The 23156-nt window shown below is 37.4% G+C and overlaps 1 protein-coding gene across 1 annotated transcript in view; it reads left to right on the forward strand.

Annotated features, from left to right (window-relative positions):
* CHM (CHM Rab escort protein) overlaps window positions 1–22938 on the forward strand; it is a 209070-nt gene extending 186132 nt beyond the window's left edge. Inside the window, exons 13-15 of the mRNA XM_021691815.1 lie at window positions 9679–9777; window positions 15464–15624; window positions 22146–22938. Of these exons, the coding sequence (XP_021547490.1) occupies window positions 9679–9777; window positions 15464–15624; window positions 22146–22337 (452 nt within the window). The 3' untranslated portion in view covers window positions 22338–22938. The remainder of the gene's footprint in view (window positions 1–9678; window positions 9778–15463; window positions 15625–22145) is intronic.
* Window positions 22939–23156: the final 218 nt, after the last annotated feature.

Below are 23156 nucleotides of genomic sequence, written 5' to 3' on the forward strand. Positions count from 1 at the left end.
AATCCTAACTCTTCACCACAAACACACTTATGTTAGTGAATGTACTTGGTGTGAATATTCCATTTTCTTTTTTAGCTGATGTATTTATTTGATAGTAATAGAGCAACCTAGTTGGTCGTCTCAATTTTCTTAGTAATAAGCTCCAGGGGATAGGAAGATTTTTTAAACATATTTTGCAAATCATTCATCCCCACAACATAAAAAAAATTAGATGAAGGTATATATTTTACATATCTTATTATAATTTTCAAAGAGATTTTCAAGTCATAGGCCAGTTAAGAGAATCTAATTTTATGCCTGCTCTTTGACCAGAACACAGAAGAAAGGTAACAATTTAGTGGTGTAACTTTTTAGAAACTTGGCAATATTCCAGTTATAAACTAAAATCATGATAAGATAGAAATAGATTTATTTTAATTATCTTTTATATTCTTAAAAAGTCACTTTGTAAGGGAACATAATTATTTCATACATAAATTGGTTTTCTCAAAAAATTTGATTTTCCTTATAATAAAAATGGAGTTCCTTTATAAAAAAAAAAAAGAGTTTGACTTCTTCTTTGCCAATTTGAATACCTTTTATTTCTTTTTGTTGTCTGATTGCTGTTGCTAGGACTTCTAGTACTATGTTGAAGAATAGTGGCGAGAGTGGGCATCTTGATGTGTTCCTGATCTTAAGGGAAAGGCTCTCTGCTTTTCCCCATTGAGGATGATATTCGCTGTGAGTTTTTCATAGATGGATTTTATGAACTTGAGGAATGTTCCCTCTATCCCTATACTCTGAAGAGTTTTCATCAGGAAAGGATGCTGTATTTTGTCAAATGCTTTTTCTGCATCAGTTGAGAGGACCATATGGTTCTTCTCTCTTCTCTTATTAATGTGTTCTGTCACATTCATTGATTTGCAAATGTTGAACCATGCTTGCATGCCGGGGATAAATCCCACTTGGTCGTGGTGGATGTTCCTTTTAATGTATTGTTGGATCCTATTAGCTAGGATTTTGTTGAGGATTTTGGAATCCATATTCATCAGGGATATCGGTCTGAAATTCTCCTTTTTGATGGGGTCTTTGCCTGGTTTGGGGATTAAGGTAATGCTGGCATCATAGACTGAGTCTGGAAGATTTCCTTCCATTTCTGTTTTTTTTAAAAACAGCGTCAGGAGAATAGATATTATTTCTTCTTTGAATGTTTGGTAGAATTCCCCAGGGAATCCATCAGGCCCTGGACTCCTGTTTTTTGGGAGGTTTTTGATCACTGCTTCAATCTCCTGACTGATTATTGGCCTCTTCAGTTTGTCAATTTCTTCCTGTTTCGGGCTTCAGAGTTTATAGGTTTCCAGGAAGGCATCCATTTCATCCAGATTGCTCGGTTTATTGGCATTTAGTTGTTGATAATAATTTCTAATTGTTTCTATTTCCTTGGTGTTAGTCATGATCTCTCTTCCCTTTCATTCATAATTTTATTAATTTGGGTCCTTTCTCTTTTCTTTTGGATAAGTCTGGCCAGTGGTTTATCGATCTTATTAATTCTTTCAAAGAACCAACTACTACTTTCGTTGATCTTATCTACTGTGTTTCTGGTTTCTAATTCATTGATTTCTGCTCTAATTTTAATTATTTCTCTTCTTTCTTGTGATTGAGTTTATTTTAAAGCATTATGGTCTGAGAATATGCAGGGAATAATCTCAATCTTTTGTATCATTTGAGACCTGATTTGTGACCCAGTATGTTGTCTTTTGTGAGAAAATTCAATGTGCGCTCGATAAGAGTGACTATTCTGTTGTTTTAGGGTGGAATGTTCTGCATATATATATGAGGTCCATCTGGTCCAGTGTGTCCTTCAAAGCTCTTGTTTCTTTGTTGATTTTCTGCTTAGATGATCTGTCCATTGCTGAGAGTGGAGTATTGAGGTCTCCTACAATTAACGTATTGTTATTAGTATGACTCTTTATTTTGGTGAACAGTTGGCTTATGTAGATGGTTGCTCCTATGTTGGGGGTGTAGATATTTACAGTTGTTAGATCTTGTTGGATAGACCCTTTAAGAATGATATAGTGTCCTTCTGTGTCTCTAGCTACAGACTTTAGTTTGAAATCTAATTTGTCTGAAATAAGAATTGCTACCCCAGCTTTCTTTTGAGGTCCCCTGGCATGGAAGATGGATCTCCATCCCTTCACTTTCAGTCTGGATGTATCTTTAGGTTCAGAATGAGTCTCTTGTAGACAGCATATGGCTGGGTCCTGTCTTTTTATCCAATCTGCAACCCTGTGCCGTTTTATGGGAGCATTTAGGCCATTCACGTTGAGAGTGATTATTGGAAGATATGAATTAATTGTCATCATGTTGCCTGTGAAGACCTTGTTTTTATAGATTGTCCCTGTAAATTTCTTTTTTTAATAAATATTTTATTTATTTGACAGAGAGAGACACAGCAAAAGAGGGAACCGAAGCAGGGGGAGTGGGAGAGGGAGAAGCAGGCTTCCCGCGGAGCAGGGAGCCCCATGTGGGGCTCAAACCCAGGACCCTGGGACCATGACCTGAGCTGAAGGCAGATGCTTAATGACTGAGCCACCCAGGTGCCCCAGTTTCTTTTCTGTATCACTCTTCGGGTCTTCCTCCTTTTATAGAACCCCCTTAATATTTCTTGCAAGGCCATCAGAGTGGTCACATATCCTTTCAGTTTCTCCCGGTCTTGGAAGCTCTGCATCTCTCCATCCATTCTAAATGACAGCCTTGCCGGATAAAGTATTCTTGGCTGCATGTTCTTCTCGCTTAGTACCCTGAATATGTCTTGCCAGGCCTTTCTGGCTTGCCAGGTCTCTGTGGATAGGTCTGACGTTATTCTGATGTTCCTCCCTCTGGACGTAAGGAATCTCTTCCCCTAACTGCCCTTAAGATGATTTCCTTGGTTCTGTGATTTGCAAGTTTTATTATTACATGCCGGGGTGTTGGCCTGTTTTCCTTGATCTTGGGAGGGGTCCTCTCTGCCTCTAGGACACGAATGTTTGTTTCATTCCCCAGGTTAGGGAAGTTCTCAGCTACAATTTGCTCAAATATATCTTCTAGTCCTCTCTCTGTCTCCACCCCCTCAGGGATCCCAATGATTCTGACATTGGAACCTTTCATGGTGTCACTTATTTCTCTGATTCTATTTTCATGGATTCTGAGTTGTTTTTCCCTGGCCTCCTCTTTTCCCTTTTTGTCTATTAGTTGGTCTTCTAGGTCACTAATTTATTCTTCTGCCTCGCTTACCCTAGTTGTTAGATTATCTAGATTAGATTGGATCTCATTGATAGCATTTTTAAGTTCTACCAGTTCAGCTTTCATTTCTGCCCTTAGAGACTCTCTGTTGCCATTAATTGATTTCTCCATTCTAGCGATTGTCTTTACAACTGCTAGCCTGAATTCCGTCTCCGACATCTTGGTTATATCTGCATCCATTTGTAAATCTTCTGCATAAGTCATAGTCTCTGAGTCTTTCCTATTTTGGGGGTTCCTCCTCCTAGTCATTCTCTTGAGGGGTGGTTGAGGGAATGTATAGAGTCCAAATTATTGACGAGAACCCAAGCAAAATGCACCTGTTTTCTAGGAACCTTAGGGTTGCTGGCCTCTTGTTTTCCCAGCCTGTCTTTGGGAGAGGGGCCTGCCACACTGTTACTCAGGCAACCCTGTTGGGGCAGAGTTGCCCTGCCCCCCCTGTGGTGGGGGATGGGCTCAGTGCAGACCAGTTTTTTGGGGCTTTTGTTCTCTGGAGAGTCAGAGCAGAAGAGGCCTTTTCCAGCCCTCTGCCTCAGAGCAGAGAGATCACAGTCTGTTCTTCAGTGAGCTCTCCAGGCCACGCTATCTCCGTTTCTTTCTGTGCTGCTATAAACTGCAGCATCTTGGGTTGTGCGCCCCTCCGCAGCATTCCCAGTCCTCACCTCCAGGTTGGGGCATGTCTCTGCCCTTTGTGCTTCTGAATCCGACAGCTGCCCCCAGTTCATACACGCGGCCCCTCCACTCCAGCTTCAGTCCCTGGGTCGCCCTAAAGTCCTTTCCCTGTTGCTACCGGTCTGCGAGTCTGTGCCCTGTCTGCAGCTCGGGATGCTGTCGCTCACTTGCCGTGTAGGATCCCGAGGGCTCGGCTCCCTTCCCCTTCCGTTTATCTTCGGATATCTGCCCGCAGAATCATGGCTCCCCTCTTCCTACCTCGAAACCAGCCACCTGCAATATTCTGTTTGTAGAATTCCAGATCTATCTTCTTACATCTCAAGTTGATTTCTTGTGTGTTCACAGTGGTCTGGTGGATATCCAGCTCGATTCTGGGGACCGGTTGGAATAGAGACCCCTACTCCTCCACCATCTTTTCCCGGTCTTTCGAACCTTTGGCCAGTGCTCCTGTGTCCTTCTGACACAACCCCAGAAATCTTTTTTTTAAAGATTTTATTTATTTATCAGAGAGAGAGCACAAGCAGGGGAGTAGTGGCAGAGGGAGAAGCAGGCTCCCCACTTACATCTGTTTAAATTACATTCCTGGCTGTGAACTTTTCTTGTTCTTTCTTTTGAGATGAATTCTTCCATCTTGGCGTTTTATGTAAGTCTCTATCTTCTTCTCTGTTTTAGAAAAGTCTGTTATGTTTCCTTCTCCAGAGAGTAATGGCTTTATGAGGGTGTCATATAGTGTCCAGGGCCTGGCAAGTGTATCTGGTGTGTGCTGTGTGCACTCTGCTACTGTGTTTCCACTGTTCTCTCCTTCAGGCAAGCCTCTGCAGAGGCTCTCTGCCTGCAATGTGGATTGTTTGGACCTTGGCCAGTGTGTAGGGAGTTTTAACTAGGCATACTCTGGTCTACTTGTTAAATGAGATCTGGTGCTACTTCCACTAGAACTGAAGCCTTGCTGAACTCTCCGGTCAGTATACGTTGTGTGTGGGGGGGTTTCTATTGGTTTTCTGGGGCAGGGGCCTGTTGCACTGGGACTTATGCACAGTTGCAGGAGAAAAGTAGTTCCAACAGAGTGCAGGGTGGGTAGGACTTGGTGGAGGAGGGAAATGGCACCAGCCAGCCATCCTTTGTCCGTGGAGAGTGGTCTCTGTTCTGCTGTTCTCAGGGAAGCACTCCCAGAAGAGGGAATAATTTCTTCTTGTGTGTTGCAAGCGTTTTTCAGATACGTGTTTTCATGCTGCCTCTGTGTTGCTTGCCTGCCTGGAGCAGTGCAGTGCACTTGGGCTCTATTCCAGCCAAGCCTGCTAACTTTTTTTTTTTTTAAATGGTGCAGGACGGGCGCTTTATTTATTTATTTTTTTAAAATTTTATTTTACTATGTTATGTTAATCACCATACAGTACATCATTAGTTTTTGATGTAGTGTTCCATGATTCATTGTTTGCATATAACACCCAATGCTCCATTCAATATGTGCCCTCTTTAATACCCATCACCAGGCTAACCCATACCCCCACCCACCTCCCCTGTAGAACCCTCAGTTTGTTTCTCAGTGTCCATAGTCTCTCATGGTTCGTCTCCCCCTCTGATTCCCCCCCTTCATTTTTCCCTTCCTACTTTTTTTCTTTTTAACATATAATGTATTATTTGTTTCAGAGGTACAGGTATATGACTCATCAGTCTTACAGAATTCCCAGCGCTCAGCATAGCACATACCCTCCCCATTGTCTATCACCCAGCCACCCCATCCCTCCCACCCCCCAAATGTAGTGATCCGAAGGGGTATGTGCACCCCAATGTTTATCGCAGCAATGTCCTCAATAGCCAAACTATGGAAAGAGCCAAGATGTCCATCAACAGATGAATGGATAAAGAAGATGTGGTCTATATATACAATGGAATATTACGCAGCCAGGGGCGCCTGGGTGGCTCAGTTGGTTAAGCGACTGCTTTCGGCTCAGGTCATGATCCTGGAGTCCCGGGATTGAGTCCCGCATCGGGCTCCCTGCTCGGCGGGGAGTCTGCTTCTCCAACTCTGACCCTCCTCCCTCTCATGCTCTCTGTCTCTCATTCTCTCTCTCTCAAATAAATAAATAAAATCTTTAAAAAAAAAAAAAAAGGAATATTACGCAGCTATCAATTAAACCGAAATCTTGCCATTTGCAACGACGTAGATGGAACTAGAGGGTATTATGTTAAGCGAAATAAGTCAGAGAAAGACATGTATCTTATGATCTCACTGATATGAGGAATTCTTAATCTCAGGAAACAAACTAAGGGTTGCTGGAGTGGTGGGGAGTGGTAGGGATGGGGTTGCTGGGTGATAGACATTGGAGAGAGTATGTGCTATGGTGAGCACTGTCCAAAATCTATAAAGAACTTAACAAACTCCACACCCAAAGAACAAATAATCCAATCAAGAAATGGGCAGAAGACATGAACACACATTTTTCCAAAGACATCCAAATGGCGAACAGACACTTGAAAAAGTGCTCAACATCGCTCGGCATCAGGGAAATCCGAATCAAAACCTCAATGAGATACCCCCTCACACCAGTCAGAATGGCTAAAATTAACAAGTCACGAAACAGCAGATTTTGGCGAGGGTGCGTAGAAAGGGGAACCCTCCTACACTGTTGGTGGGAATGCAAGCTGGTGCAGCCACTCTGGAAAACAGTATGGAGGTTCTTCAAAAAGTTGAAAATAGAGCTACCGTAGGACCCAGCAATTGCACTACTAGGTATTTACCCCAAGCCTGCTAACTTTTAAAACTCCAAACTTTAGGGAAGTGCTGTGGCGGGGGCCTGCACTGGTCTTTTGTGGGAGCGTCTCACTTCATTGGGACAGATGCAGATTTGAACAAGAAGTTTTAGAGAACTAAAATGAAAGCATGGTGGTATTTCTAGTTTCGTGTTGAGTGATGTCAGACTTGTGAATTTCAGATATCTTTGTTTCAGTGGTACTGATTGTGACTAGCACTCTGTTCCCCAAACTTTTTCAAGTGTTACTGTTTTATTCTATGAATTAAAGCTTATATTGCACTAAGGCTTCTTTAATGCCAATCAAATCTAAGTATTATTGCCAGCAGAGAAATTGTGATAGAAAATACATTTCATCATCTTTAAGACCATTAAGATTTTAAGCAGTTGCTAAATGAAGTAAAAGGAGCATAGTTTATAAAAGTTAGAGCCAAGGTTTAAAAAATTTTGAGTCAGTTATAATATTACATGATGCCAATGGGTAATATTTTCACTTCTGATGTATCTTCTGCAATCTTAGTAATAGTTTTTGATTTGTATTAATAAGTGTAATGCTTTTAGGAAAGCACCTGCCCCATCTGATGTAGTTTGTAGTCATTTTTAGCATTTATTGAGCAAGTTAATTTTGTGGAGAAGAATTAAAGTCACATAATACATTTAAAGTCATTATTGCTAGGTATCTCTATTGCCATTTTGTTCATTGTTTTGTGGTTGTTGTGTAGTTCTTTTCCCTCTCTTGCTTTCTTACTTTCTTCGTGATTGATGAGTTTCTGTAGTGTTATGTTTGGCTTTCTTTCTCCTAATTTTTGGTGTATCTGTTATAGTTTTTGGGTTTGTGGTTACCATGAGGTTCATATATAACTTTCTAAATAAGTAGTAGTCTATATTACTTTAATCATAACAGGAAAAGCAGGAAGTGTAGGGAGAAAAAAAAAAACAGTTGTTTATACCTTAAATTTTTAGGTCAATTAATAATGTAGCATCTAATCAGAATCCATGTTCAGACATTAGAATTCACGTTATGAATGTTTTAGTATTTCTTTCTAAGAATTGTTTTTTGCTTTTTTATATATTTTTTATTTTTATTTTATTTTGTAAATAAAATAAAGATTTTATTATTTGAGAGAGAGAGAGAGAGAGCATGATTGGGGGGAGGGGCAAAGGAAGAGGGAGAAGTAGACTTCCCACTGAGCAGGGAGCTGGACAAGGGGCTTGATCCCAGGACCCCAGGATCATGACCTGAGCCGAAGGCAGATGCTTAACCAGCTGAGCCACCCAGGCACTCCTCTTTCTAAGAATTGTTATAAAATTCATTAAGTGTAAGGTGATAATCTGACTTGACTACTAGAAATTTTTGGTGGCACTCCCTGAACCAAACTATGATAATATTGTTACAAAACATAAGGATGTAATTACTCCAGTATATATTTCTTTTATATATCCTGTTAAATGGAACCAGTAGTCTACCCTTAAGATATTAAAAATATACTTTTATTTATATTCATGTTCATCTGCTTTTTCTCTAGTACACATTAATTGAATAGGAAGAACTGAAAAATTGAGAACTTTGGCCTGGGTATTGGTATTTTATGAGACAGGACAGTTTCTCTGAAGTTTTATCAGGAATTTCTGCCTTTGTAGTTATATACCCCATTTAATTCAGCAACTACCTAGGGAGTTTAAACTTCCCAGCAAAGTTATATGGCATTTGAAAAATTTTAGTTAATTAGGAATAATTTTGTTGTGAAGGTTATTATACCTTTTGAAATGATTAGTACCATACGTCCTACTATATCCCAGAATCAATAGGAATCATTGTTACAATCATGTAAAAACTATTCTCAAATAAAATAGAAACCCTCTTAGAATATCACTTTTTTTGGTGGACCTGAAAAAAAAATACTACAAAATTTGATTTTAGCTCAGATGGTTATTAAGAGTCCTCAATTTATGCTTAGAATGGAATTTTAATAATGAGCATCCACTTCTGACGTCAACTTCCATGATAAGCTTTGAACTGTCTTCCTGGGTTTTAAAAAAAAAAGTCTACTGGTCTAAACTTTCAGAAAAGAAGTGAGTATACTTTTCTACTGGTTTTTTAGGGGAAAGAATTTCTCAGTACTTATACTGTTCTCTAATATATTCTTTCTGTTATTATTTTATCCTACCCCAAGCCCTTTCCTGGACCATAAGAATTTCTCCCATTTAGGGATCCCCTTAGTCCTTTCTTTCAGTACACAGAACTTTTTGTCCTTCCTTTATATTTGTGTGTTGGGCTTTAGCGATTCTAAGTGTATTAGGCTACCGTACTTTACTCCTATGAAGGGCCTTTTTTGTTCATGATATTCTCTAATGCAAACATTCTCCAAGGCCAGGCCCCATGAATCTGTAAATGGAAAAAGGAAGTGATTTGGGATTTCTGAAAATACTATATACTGCTTTAATTTGTGCCATTTTATGGACTTTCAAGTATATGTATCACTCAAACCTAGCCAGCAGTGTTCCCCAAAAAGGTTTCTTAGAAAACCCTATAATGAATAGATATGTTAACTTATCAGTAAAGTTTATATAAATGGATTCTTCCATCTGAAGAATATGAAGTGTGTTCTCTAGGTAAATACTCCATTTCAATCTTTTTTACATACTTCTACTTTGCTTAGCAGTCCTTTATCCAGCCTCTTTGGGAATGTTATAAGGATAAGTTAAGTTCTTTCTATGAATAAATGGTTTGCTAAGATTTTCTACTCTGCTAGTTTTACAAAATGAACCACCAACTGCTACTTCCTCTTGGGTCTTAGTGTGCTCTTTATTAGTTAACACATATTTTAGCTATTAACACATATAGCATGTTGTTACGGTTTCTACATGTTCCCATCACTAGATTATAAATTCCTTAAAGGCAGGAGCCATGACTTGCTTAGCTCTCTCTTTCCCCTGGCACCAGTTTAGTGCCAAATGTGTGTAATAGGAACTCAAGATACATTTTTTTTTTAAACAGATTTGGTTCATTTGACTTGTACATCTTCTAAAACAGCAAGAGAAGATTTAGAACCAGTTGTGCAGAAATTGTTTACTCCATATACTGAAACGGAGATAGGTAAGAATAATAATCAGCAATTCATGATGAAAAGGTAATATAACAACTTTACTCCTCTTAGATATCTCGTGAAGGTTTCTGCAACCTGGACTGAAATGTGATGTATTACACATTTTAGTAGCATGAAGGAGCACATTCTCTTCCTAAAAATGGGAAAATGTTCACTCTGTAATGGTAAAGGAAAAATATGTTTTACACACAACATGTATAATTAGGTGCAAAAAATATACTTTTATATGCATACATACTCACATGTGTAGAAAAAAGACTGCCTGTAAATCTCTCAGTTTTGGTGGAATTATGGACAACTTTTATTTTTTTCCTTTTAATTTTCTTCATTTTACAGATATTACACAAAGAGTATACCTTTATCAGAAAAAGTTATCTTCATTTAAAAGAAAGCTGAGATAATATTACAATATTAATTGACAAATGTAGGAATCCCTCCTCTAATAATTGTCCTTTAATGTATAGCTTGCTAGTGATGTGATAAATATTTAGCTCTCAAAATATATGTGCCACTGTGCTACTTACTCATAGTGGAAAAATGTTTTTCAACCACAAAGTTTTAAATTTTTCTCCTAGTATCATAGGGGAGCTCTTGTAGCTATGAATGGAGCAAATTATTTGTAGTGTATTTAGGGTGTAAGTGATCAAAAAGTAGCCTAATGGATATTATTCATTTATATGAAGCGAGGGTGATTTTCATTTTAGGGTTTGCATGTCCACTTGAATCATGACCAGTTTCCTCACTGAGTCATATATCTTTATTTCTTTTGGATGTTATGTTTGTTCAGGCAACCATTTATTTACTCCTACCTGTTGTATTTTCTTTTAGTTCATTTCCTATGTGTCTTATTTGTTTTCTTAAGGCAGAGATAGTATGTTGTGGGGCATTTATATTTACATAAGAAAACTCCGTTTTAAGAACTAATATCAGTATAATTAGTTTCTTTTTCAGCTACGTGAACAAAATCCTGAAATCTGAAACTTTATTTCACTTTGGAATTTAGTTTGTTTCATATTTACATTTTATTCATTGGAAAGTCTCATATATAAGTGTTTGAATTATTGTTAAAAATTTGATTGCAAAGTTTTGATACCTGATAATATTCTTAAACCTAATATGGAATCATGGTTTTATCCTTGGCTTTGATTACCTTGCTTTTCAAAACTGAATTTTTTCCTTGTTTCTGAAATTTTTCATAATTTTTTGTTTTAATTTCATTTTGTGATAGTCCCAATAATACACTAAATTTGAATCTTGGATCATTGCTCTTCACGTTTTAAATGCATTTAATTTTCTTTTAAAAAAAAACAAGCTGAGGAAATTACATATTCATTATTTAGCATCCTCTAGTCATTTTAGATTTTTAAACATTAATCCTAATGGTTAAAGTGATCCCATTTTGAAATGATATATTGTTTAGAACCTGAGTGAAATTCTTTAGTAAGAACTATGTGCTCAGAGGGGTCCTCAGGTGCACTGAGGCACTAAAAAGCTAGTTTTCACTGACACATAGACCTTTTTATCATCAGGATGAGGTAGTGGTCATATTTTAATTAAAATGTCAGAACAAATACTGTTGGAGTTATTGAAAATGAATCACCAGATAAAGTGAGCACTGGGCCATGGCAGGTCAAAGAGGCAAAGTCACCTGGAGAAGAGAGCTCAATTCATTTTCCTGCCTAAATGAGAAAGAACTTTATGAGCAATATCAACTTTTAGTGCATTAAAGCACATTCTTCTCTGTAGCAAAAGCACCTATTTTAACAGATTAGTGGCTTTTATTATTATGTTTTAATTATTTAATAGTAATAAGAAATCTTATGCTTTAGAGCATTGTAAATAGTTTTTTTATTTTTTTAATTTAATTTTATTTTATTATGTTAGTCACCATACAATACATCATTAGTTTTGATGTAGTGATCATGATTCATTGTTTTCGTATAACACCCAGTGCTCCATTCAATATATGCCCTCCTTAATACCCATCACCAGGCTAACCCATTCCCCCACCCCACTCCCCTCTAAAACCCTCAGTTTGTTTCTCGGAATCCATAGTCTCTCATGGTTCACCTCCCCCTCCGATTCCCCCCCTTCATTTTTCCCTTCCTTCTCCTAATGTTTGTTTTAAAATGTGTGCCAAAGGAATAACATCACTTGAGCTTATTTTTTCTTTTAGAGTTCTACATTCTGTTTAGTGCTGCACTTCATAAGCCTTTGTGAAAGTCAGCCTAGTTACCTTGCAAGGAAGTTTATTTATTGTAAAAGATCATGTTCTCTTCTCAAATACAGTACTTCTTTGCTGGTGTATCTAAGAAATTTCAGTAGGTTTGTGAATGGTATTCCCTCTATTCCTTCTACTTACTTTTTCACATTTAAGGTATCAGCTGGAGCTCTTGACGTACGCTGTCTTAAGATGCAGTTGTACCAATACTTCCAAGAGCCCTACCTCCCAGCCTCCTTTAAGAACATCAGAGATCTCTAAACCCTTCCCTATTTCCTTGTCCAAAGAAATTTCAGCTGTTACTATGTCTAATCAACCTGATTGCATAGGTAAGAAAATTAGGTGATTGCTCACCATTCATACCAGTCTGGATTAGTTCTTCCAGACTTCAGAATATCCTTCAAAGGACTGAGTGAGCAATGGTATAACTATCCTAAATGGTTTCTTATTTTACCCAGGAAGTTGAGATTTCCTGTATGAATTGAAAGAAGAATTTCATTAGTACTATATATTGAAATGTCTACAGTGTAGTATCATTACTGCACCATGTTCTCTTTTTCCCTTGATTGTGCATGGCATGTGGAATTATCTCATCCCATCTCACTCATGTCCTATCTCAAAATACAAAACTACCTAAAAACAAAAATTACTCTTACAGGTGTTATTTTGAGGTTCGTGGCTGATAAGGACGTTAGGTAATTGTTGGACTCAGAAGTCAAATGCCTTATCTTAATTCCTTTTTGTATTTGTTGTATCCAGAGTAGGTCACAGCTGTGACAGTCTCTTACACTCTTGTCCTCACACTGCTCTATGTTGCTAAAATAGTCTCTTCCTAAATATGGCATGTAACTGTAGACCATTTATTGCTTGTATTTGGTATGACATTGTTGATTTTTTTTTCTGCCTACCTTATTTTGTACTTATCTCAGTTTAATTTGCCTAAGTTCTTATTCTAAATTACCTTTTACTTGTTCAGTCCTTTACATTATCTAACTGATGAAATGAGCTATTACAGAAAACCAGTTCTACTCCTGGTTAGGTGATATATTCCTAGCCAAACCTCAGCAGCTTTAATATTTTTTTGACAACTGTGTAGTTCACAACTGCATGTTATTTTTTCAACTATCTCTCTGCCTTCCAGCTGACCTCAAAGAAAGATGAAGCAATTATATGTCTTCTTGAGGGTTTTAAGGTCAAAGCCTGATAACTCCCTTCTATCTAGAGCATTTATCTTCAGCCTATGTCAACTTTTTATCTCTCTCATGGTTCCTTCTCAGTGCTTCAACCTCTATGAAATTTCTTTCCTATAGTCTATTGGATTATTCATTTTTCCCAACTTCTTTTGAGTGAAAGCCCTCCTTTGAGCTGGAACTTTCATGAAATACAAGATAAACTCTCTTAATGTATGCTTAGAAATGGACTGGGCAATATTAAAGGAATTCCAGACCTTAGCCCACTTTTCTTTCTGCAGTGCTCCTGGAGTCTGGTGTTGCAAATCACAGGCGATATGTTTAATTGTCTTCCCATAAAATTTAGTGAAACTAAACTGAAAATCAATAGATTTACTAAGAGCCATATGGTTTTAGCTGTGAAGTATGAGTTCCTTAAGTTCCTTTATTTTGTCAGTAAATAGGTTTCACCATCTGTCATGTGTTTACATGAAGTTAGTGATACCTTAGACTCAATAGGTTTTAGCATTAGGAAGGGACATCATAAGGAATCACTTCTTCCATTCAGAGTTTCTTCATCCTGTCACACTAATAATTATGGATTATTCAAAATGAACTAGAAAAATAACATATTTGGTATTCTTGTAGTGAGGATATTTTATTTTATTTATTTATTTTTTAAAAAGATTTTATTTATTTATTTATTTATTAGAGAGCGAGTGAGAGAGAAACAGCATGAGAGGGGAGAGGGTCAGAGGGAGAAGCAGGCTCCCCACTGAGCTGGGAGCCCGATGTGGGACTCGATCCCAGGACTCCGGGATCATGACCCAAGCCGAAAGCAGTCGCTTAACCAACTGAGCCACCCAGGCACCCGGAGATATTTTAAATATAACAAAATCGTGTTTATCCTGAATTGGGGAATTGGGCATTCTTATTAATGGAAAACTGCAATTAGCTGTGAATTTCACTACATTAATTACCAATTTAACAATAAGAGCTAATTAACTAGATAATTATACGTTTTGTATTTTCTTTATGATTCACAAGGTACCCCATGGTCTTGGGTAATCTTATATACATCTATTGCTATCACCGTACAGAATTTGAATTTTTGTTCAGATTCAGGCTAAAGAAAATTCTGTAGTCAGTAAATATATTAACAGCAATATTTTGTGTTTTCAAGCAAAGAAAATTTATAACATTTCTGAGGAAGAGTGGCAAGGAAATAATTATTAAGATAGCAAAGAATAGGTTTTAGGTATTAATAAAGTAGAACCTTTTAATAAGCACATCATACTTTGATTATACCTGAAAACAGGATGAAAATAAATATAGAAATTTTTCATTGAACGTCTGTTTTGTGCTAGGCCCTCTGTATTAGGGAACATGAAAAATCAGGAGACTAAGGACTAACTCTGCTTTATCTGTGCATCTCTGTCTCCTAGCCCAAGCCTAACACACATAATAGATGTTCACTGTTAAATGAGAGAGTATGTGCTAAAACAACTTTAAGTCTCACAACCTTATTTTTGTTGTTGGTTGCCATTACTTTTATAATCTAGTAGGACAAAGTCCTAGTGAGTTATGGTATCAATGTGCTAATCCTTTATATACTATTTTTAATAACTGCTTTATTGAGATATAATCCACGGTACTATACAGTTCACCCACCTAAAGTGTAAAATTCAATGTTTTTTAATATATTCACCAAATGGTTCAAACATCACCACAGTCAATTCTAGAATATTTCCATCACCCAAAATAGAAACCCCACGCCTGTTAGCAGTCATCCCTCACCCCAATTCCCCCAGCCCTAAGTAACCACTAATCTACTTCCTGTCGCTATAGATGTCTTCTGGACATCTCATAATCCTGTATAGATCATTGACTTAATAATTTTTTCAAGTTAGTTTGTTTATGTGAAACATAAAAAAATTTATCTTCTTCAGTGGCATAATTTAAGGATAAATGTGTTCAGAAATGCTTTGATACTACTGTGGAGAAATAATAGAAATTCAAGAGAACACAATTGGAGTTACATCTAAGTAACTTACTAGTAATCAAAATAATTTTTAAAATCTGACTTGTCTTAGGTTGAAAAGCCATCATTGCTTGAAATATATACATGTATTAGAGCGTGTGGATAAAGATTTACTATTTTTTACATACAAAGCTCTGATTTACTACACTATATAGTCATGGCTTTGTTAGTAATTGGCTACATATTGTATTAATTGACAGGCTTATTGTGCTATAGATGTAAGTAAAATGTATGTCTACATTTAGAAAATGAAGAAGTTGAAAAACCAAGACTTCTGTGGGCTCTTTACTTCAATATGAGAGATTCTTCAGATGTCAGCAGGAACTCTTATAATGATTTACCGTCCAACGTTTATGTCTGCTCTGGCCCAGACTGTGGTTTAGGAAATGATAATGCAGTCAAACAGGTAAGCTGTTTGTGTTTCTCATTTTGTGTTAAAAAGTTGGTGTGGTTGGGAAAGTGAATTGTTTTTTTCCTCTGGGATGTGGGAAAAAAGACTAGAAAAGTGTCTCTGTCATTTAACACCATCTCTGTAACTTGCCCCCAAACTTTTTCCTATAAATGACCAAACTTCTTTAAATATACTTTAAATATAGTATCCAGTATTTTCACATTCTGGACTATAATGATGAATTTGCAAGAGAGCATTTATGAGTTCCATTGTGGGAATAAGGATGGAAGACGTTAGAAATACATATTCTGAAAAATTAAAGTTTGGCCAGTTTTCTAAAGAAATATTGCTTCTTTTTAATTTAATTTTATTTTGTTAGTCACCATACAGTACATCATTAGTTTTTGATGTAGTGATCCACAGTTTGTTTTCGTATAACACCCAGTGCTCCATGCAGTACATGCCCTCCTTCTAATTTAAACTGTAGGCCTATTGTTTTATTATTTTGAAATCACTAACCATTTTTCTTTGTTAACCTCTGAGTCATTTTAAAAGGAGTGTAACTAAGTAACTAATCACATACAAAATATAATTTTTAAATGATCTTAAAACATTTTATTTTGGAAAAGAACATGTAACTTATAGTTTTTCAGAGTTAACATGATTCCTTTAATGTTTTGACACAAGCTGGTGTCCCAAAAGTTACTGTCATAGCTGCTGAGGAATATGTTAAATCAAGGTGGAATTTTGTGACAGCACTTCTGGGCAGGGCTATGAACTGGTACAGCACAAGCCAACACAAGCTGACAAAAGTGAACTATGATTCCATTCAGATGAAGATCCATTTGTATATATAAATACACTTCTTTGTACCTGACAGGAAGAGAAGAACATAAAATATATTTTTTTGAGGCACAAGTCTAAACTTTTCACAGATACAGTTGGCATATCTGTCTATTGAATCAGTAAGTGAATAATTTAACATTAAGACCACAGATGGAAGTTTCAATCCAACTAGTGGCAGGGATCTCATAGGAGCAAATGGCCTCATTGACCCTTTAATTTTTAATCATAGTAACAAGGCCATGACCCCATGTATCTATAGTGTTTTTGCCTCATTCTTTGTTTCTCTCTTCAGAGTCTAGTGGTGATCCTTGATAATCCTATTCAATCAGTGATATAAAAAGTGGGAGGTCATCCATCATTCATTCTATTAGTTTAATAGGAACCTGAGATGGTTCAAGTTCCACATTTATGGCTTAAAATGACCAAGGCATTTTTGCTTTGATGTTCCATTTTTTCCCAAGCAGAATCGCCAACATGTTTTCAGGCAGATAGCTTAGGTCATTTTTTAAAAAAGATTTATTTATTAATTTTAGAGAGCATGTGTGCAGAGGGGCAGAGAGAGAGGGAGAGAAGCAGACTCCCCACTGAGCACAGAGCCTGATGCAGGGCTCCATCTCCTGACTCTGAGATCATGACCTGAGCTGAAATCAAGAGTAGGATGCTTGACTGACTGAGCCACCCAGGTGCCCCTAGCTTAGGTCATTTTTATTCCTGAGTGGACTGTAATGGTTTTTAACCAAAATGGGAAGGATTTTTACATAAGGACTTATTATACAAATGCTAATGTGATCTTAACAACCAGCTAGAAGATTATAATTAAAGGATAATTTTGTTATGAGGTAATTTGCTTCCCAAGAAGGTAGATTTCAGTGTTATCCTAGTATAAAACAATAATAATGCTACTTTTGGTACTAATTATATACTAGTAAATGTGAGTAGTTTTAAATTGTTATATAGCTTTAAACCTCACATCAGTTTGGGGAGAAATAATACCTATTTTGAAGGGCATCAGTAATAATATTTACAAATAGCCAGTGTATTTAAATAAACTTGTGTTCTAATTCCAGTATTTCATCCTATGTTCAGCCTAGTCACTAATTGATAACTTCTGTTTTCCAAATTGTCTATAAAAGCTCTTAGAGCATCACCTAGGCTTTGTCTATGTAGTAATCATAAGCACCTGCAGACTTCTTTTTTTTTTTCACAAATGCTTTATTTTACCAGTTAGCAAGTTTGCAGCTGCTTTTCCTATTTGTAAATGTATAGATGTCGCATAGCATAGACCTGTCTCCCTTGTTTATATGGAACTATTTATGATTTGAAAACATACTAAAAAATATAAAGTGGTCTGTGTTTAATACAAGTTAAAGTTGTGTGCAGGAGGAGCACACCAAGACATTATTATCACCACAGTGATGCTAGCATAAGTAGCCTAAGTGAAAATTGTGATTCTGTGACTTGCTGGTATTTATAGTTTGTTACTTCAGTTTTTTCTTTTTTTTCTGAAACTGACATATGATATCTCTTTTCTTAATACAGGTAGTGTCTCATTTACCCACACATACTGATGAACAGACTGGTCTATAGTTCTCTACTCCCAAGATCATTGATAGCTCACTCCTCCTTCAGGAGCCCCCATCTCCTAGGAGGTGCCACTACCACGAGAACAAGAATAATTATATAGTAATGTACTCTTTGTATTATATTTCAGGTGTAAAATGGTTTAAATTGGCTGATGTGGGCAGCCTAACCACCATTTAGAATGTTGTCTTTATGGCATATTAGCAATTTGTTTATGACTTTTGGTACAGAATTTGTAAATTGAAGACTAGTTTTATAGATCATATGACCTATCAAGTTGCTCACATATTGCAGTATCGTTCACTTCCTCATGCCATTGAGGGAGAGGGAAATTTTAGGTGTCACATTTTCTAAAGCTACCATTCACTGAGCATTTTCTGTGTACCAGACAATATCCTAAGCATCACATGTATATTATTTCATTTGGTCCTCAGAACCCTATGAAGTAAGTATCTGTGACATGCCCATTTTACAGATGAGGAAACTAAGACCCAAAGGGGCTAAATAACTTGTCCAAAGATCACAGATCTGGTAAATTTGTGAGCCAGAACTTTAACTCAGGTCTGTTGGACCCCAGTGCTTGTACATTCATCTACTGTGCTGTGCTACTTTCATCTTGTTAATGTGGATACATCCTAAATATATTAAACTGCTAGATTGACAAAATATTTTTGTTTTGTTTTGTCTAGATGTATGTTAAATACACATGGGAATGTCTTCAGTAACTCAGTGTGTCCTCTCTATACTTCCCAATATAAAGAAACCAAGTCACAGTATAATTATGCCTTTTTAACTTTTTTAACTACATGAAACTCTCTACTCTTTAAGCTAGATTGTGGCTTAAAAGGGCAAGAAGGATTGGGGTGCCTGGGTGGTTCTTTTTGGTTGAGCATCTGACTCTTGATTTCAGCTCAGGTCATGAGCTCAGAATCATGCTCCATGCTGAGCATGAAGCCTGCTTGTGATTCTCTCCCTCTCACTCTACCCCTCCCCACTCATGTTTTCTCTCTCTCTAAAAAAGGTGGAGGGGGCAGCAAAAAGGATTAAAAGTTAATAACGCCTCTGAACTAACCTCTACTTATGACAGCTCTCACAATTGAGGCTTAGTTGACAAATGAAATACAACAGACCAAGAAGTATTAGATAGACCTTCCAGAGCATGGCAGTTGACCCTAAAAGGTTCCAGCAGTAAGAGAAAGGAGATGGGAAGGGTTTTGGAGGCTGGCTGTAGGAAATTGGCATCAGTGAGGGCCAATGGCAGATGGGCTGATGGTGAGAGTTCCACAAGCAGGTAGAAAACAAATAAGGGTGGTGCAGCAGCCTTCAATTGGTTAGCAGTCCTAGGAGACAGATTATGACAAGGATATATGGAAACAGAGTGTGGAATCAGCCACAGGGACTGAGGTCCAGAGGAAAATGTATCCTACAGGTAGGTAACAAAAGGGAGAGAAGGTGTGAGACACAGAGGAACTGGAATAGAAGTAAAGTAATAATAATAATTATTATATTTATGTTCAACATTTCTACAATATACAGTTTTAAAAGTTCTTTAGTTCATTTTTAAAAAAATGTATATTGGAATACTACTCCACACCAGGAATAAGGATCCAGAGTTGATTCCTTCAGTCCTTGTCATCCCTGAAGGAATCACTGGCTAGTAAAGGAGAAGAACATGTAAACAAATGACAGTGCAGTACAGTATATGCAATAATAGAATAATATACAAAGTTCAAAAATAATACAGAGGAGCCATGAGCTCTATTTAGGAGTCAAAGAACTTTGCAGAGAGGAAGATAAAAGATGAGTAGCAATTCCCCATACAAATGGAAGATAATTGAAACATTCCAGCATCTGCACCAATCCATGATAGAAACATGACATGTTTAAGAAAGTGCACATAAGTAGGTATTAGTGAAGCAAAAAGTCTGAAAGATGAAGATGGGATGGAATAAATGATAAGACTAGAGAAATAGACCTGTAGGGTTTTGTATGCCATAGCAAAGATCTTGGATTTTTATCCTTTTAAGAAATGGGGAGTCATTGAGGAGTTTTAAGCCAGAAAGTGGCATAACCAGAATTTCATTTCCATAGACCCCTTCTGAAGGCAGCATGGAAATGGATTACATGGGGGAACCCTAGAGGCGAGGTGACCAGTTCGGAGATGTTGCAGTTACCTAAGGGAAAGATGATGTATGCCTATAGTATCTCTAGGGAAGGAAAAAAAAATGGAGTCAAGAACTAAGAGATAAGATTGTCAGGATTTGGCCATTGATTGCATGCAGAGAGTGAAAGGAAATAAGAGGGAGGGAGAACTTCTATAGGCAGACAAGGTTGAGATAAAAGACAAAAAGAGGAACTAAAGGATGAGATAGAGGCTCTGACCTCAGTCCTCCTGTTTCTAAGAGCTAAGTTTCTCCAGCAAAGACCTGTGGTGAGTTCCTGGGGTGGAGAGTAAAGTAGGCATCTCAAATATTTAGTTTCAAAATAGTCACAGTAAAATGGCATGTCCAAAAAATATACCCTTTATACTGAAGAGGGAAAGTATTTTTCTCTGTCCCTTCTTTCAACTTCACATCAAAGCTCAAAAGTTTCTGTTTAGTATCCCTCCACCCACTCCCAAGGAATGTCACTTTAAATTCCCAGATGGACCAACCACCTGAGTCTACCAACACTAGGTGGCCAGATGGTAAATAGTTTAGATTTTGCAGCTCCTGTCGTCTCTTCTGCAGCTACTCAACCCTGCCATTGTAGTGGAAAAGCAGCCACAGAAAATAGATAAATGAGTGAGAGTGGCTGTGTTCCAATAAAACCTTATTTACAAGAATAGCAGGCTGGATTTGGCCTGTGGACCATAGTTGTCAACACCTGGCCTAAGGGATGACTTTGTGTGCATGTCAGGAAGAAGGATTAAAGTGGTACAGAAAGACGTTGCCTTTAAAACAAGCATATACCTTAAAACGGTTTAATGACTTTTGTTTACCAATAGGATAGAGTGCAAGCTCCCTAGTATGGCAAAGACCCTTATCTCAATGAGCTGTATTCATCTAAATAAAAGTAAGGGTATATTTAGAATAGAATAGCAATGTTTCTTGTTAACATTTGCTTTCGTGTGTGTATGTGTGTGCGTGCATGCGTGTATGTTCATTAAAATCACATTCAGTTTCTTACTCTCTTACCCTGCCAGACTAAGCTCAGCTTAGATCTTGACATTCTGGGGCTCCTGGGTGGCTCAGTTGGTTAAGCGTTTGACTTGGTTTCAGCTCAGGTCCACGAAATCAAGCCCCCACATAGGCCCGCATAGGCCAATGTTGGCAGAGTCTGTTGGAGATTCTCTCCCTCTCCCAGCCCCTGCTCCTCCCCCCGCCCCCCGCTTGCACTCACACGTGTGCGCAGTCTCTCTCTCTCTCTCTGTCTCTGTCTCTCTCAAAATCTTTAAAAATAAAATCTTGACCTTTTAACTTATGTTATTATTAATAACAGATAACAGCTACCATATTATATAGAGGCTTAGTCTGCCATTTCATAAACAAGGAAAGCAAGGCTCAAAAGTTGATTAAGCATTCCCCCAAATTGCATTGCTACTAATTGGCAGAGCCAGCATTTACACATGGCCATCTATTCAGAGTCCGTGATCTTGAACACCATGTTATACTCCTTAAAGCCCGGGGGGAGTTAAATTATACCAGAAAAGCAAATAGTTGAACAAATAAGAATTTTCTTGATTTTAATGACTTGTTAAAGTTATTATATGCCAAGTTTAATTGTACAGCTATCACAAATAGATTCTATTGGGAATTTACATAAAGAATATTAAAGGAAATTGTATTTCTACTGATGTGTAGAATGAATGTCCTTAAAGTCTCAGCTATCTAACACTTGATAATCTGATCAAGTACTGATATACTTAATGGTGGGCCTGAATGCATGCATCGAATTGGAGAGAAGTCATGGAATTCTGAAAGCAGATTTTTAGAAGGTCATGTATACTTGATAAAGGTCTATAACTTAAATTTTCAAGGGTGATACTTCATTTTTTAAATAATTTCAGAAAGGCATATACATTTTAAGCTGATATCCAAAAACTATTTTGTCCTTTCTTCCCTTGCCAGGCTGAAACACTTTTCCAGCTAATCTGCCCCAATGAAGACTTCTGTCCACCCCCACCAAATCCTGAAGACATTATCATTGATGGGGACAGTTTACAATCAGAGGCTTCTGAATTCAGTGTCCTACCAGAAGCTAACTCAGAGACTCCCAAGGAAAGCACAAGCCTGGGAAACCCAGAGGAGGCCTCTCAGTAGTGGATATATGCCAAACTGAATACCCCACTTTGGAAATTCCTCCTGGCCTTAGAGTCTTCTTCATGGAAGAACTATTTGAAAAATGTTAGAAAACAGCAGCCATTTGACATACATAATTACCAAGAGAAGCAGGTCATAGAAATCCAAAAGGGGATTTTCCTTAAAGAGGACATTGTAAGAACACAAAACACTTATAAAGCACATTGGCTTGCCTGCTTTAAGTTACCAAACCTGTAGAATTAGCAGATAAATATAAATGGATGGGTTCCCAGGAGTATAGTAGCTATGGATATGAAAGTGTACCTATGCATTGTTAATAATTCTGTCATATTCAGAAAGCTTTTGCTTACCACTTTGGATCTTTGTTTGAAAGCCACATCTTCAGAATCAGGTCACATATTTCCTTTGATTATTTTAATTCTATTTTCTTCATGGGTATGGGCATGATGACACCAATGATAAAAGCACATGTAAATGTAGTTGAGGAAAGCTAAAGTATCATGATCTAGGCAGGAGCCTATGTTTGGAATAGAGGTTTGGTTTGTTTTCTATCTTGAGAACTCTTGAAAATGCCAATATTAAAGTACACATTTTTACAAATAAACCATGAGTCCATTACTCAACATTTTTTGTTAGTAGTGATATTTGTATGTGAATCATTTACACACTAGGAAAGCTTATAGGACTGAAGAAATGGAAGGAAAGATTTGGATATGCTCATCAGTATGTGGAAATTCTGTCTGGTCAGGTAACTAAAGCCTAATTGTGTATGGACCCAATTTAGTTCTAGCTATACTACTGATGATATTAGACAAATTG

The sequence above is a fragment of the Neomonachus schauinslandi genome, chromosome X, assembly GCF_002201575.2.
Source record: "Neomonachus schauinslandi chromosome X, ASM220157v2, whole genome shotgun sequence".
NCBI lineage: Eukaryota > Metazoa > Chordata > Mammalia > Carnivora > Phocidae > Neomonachus > Neomonachus schauinslandi.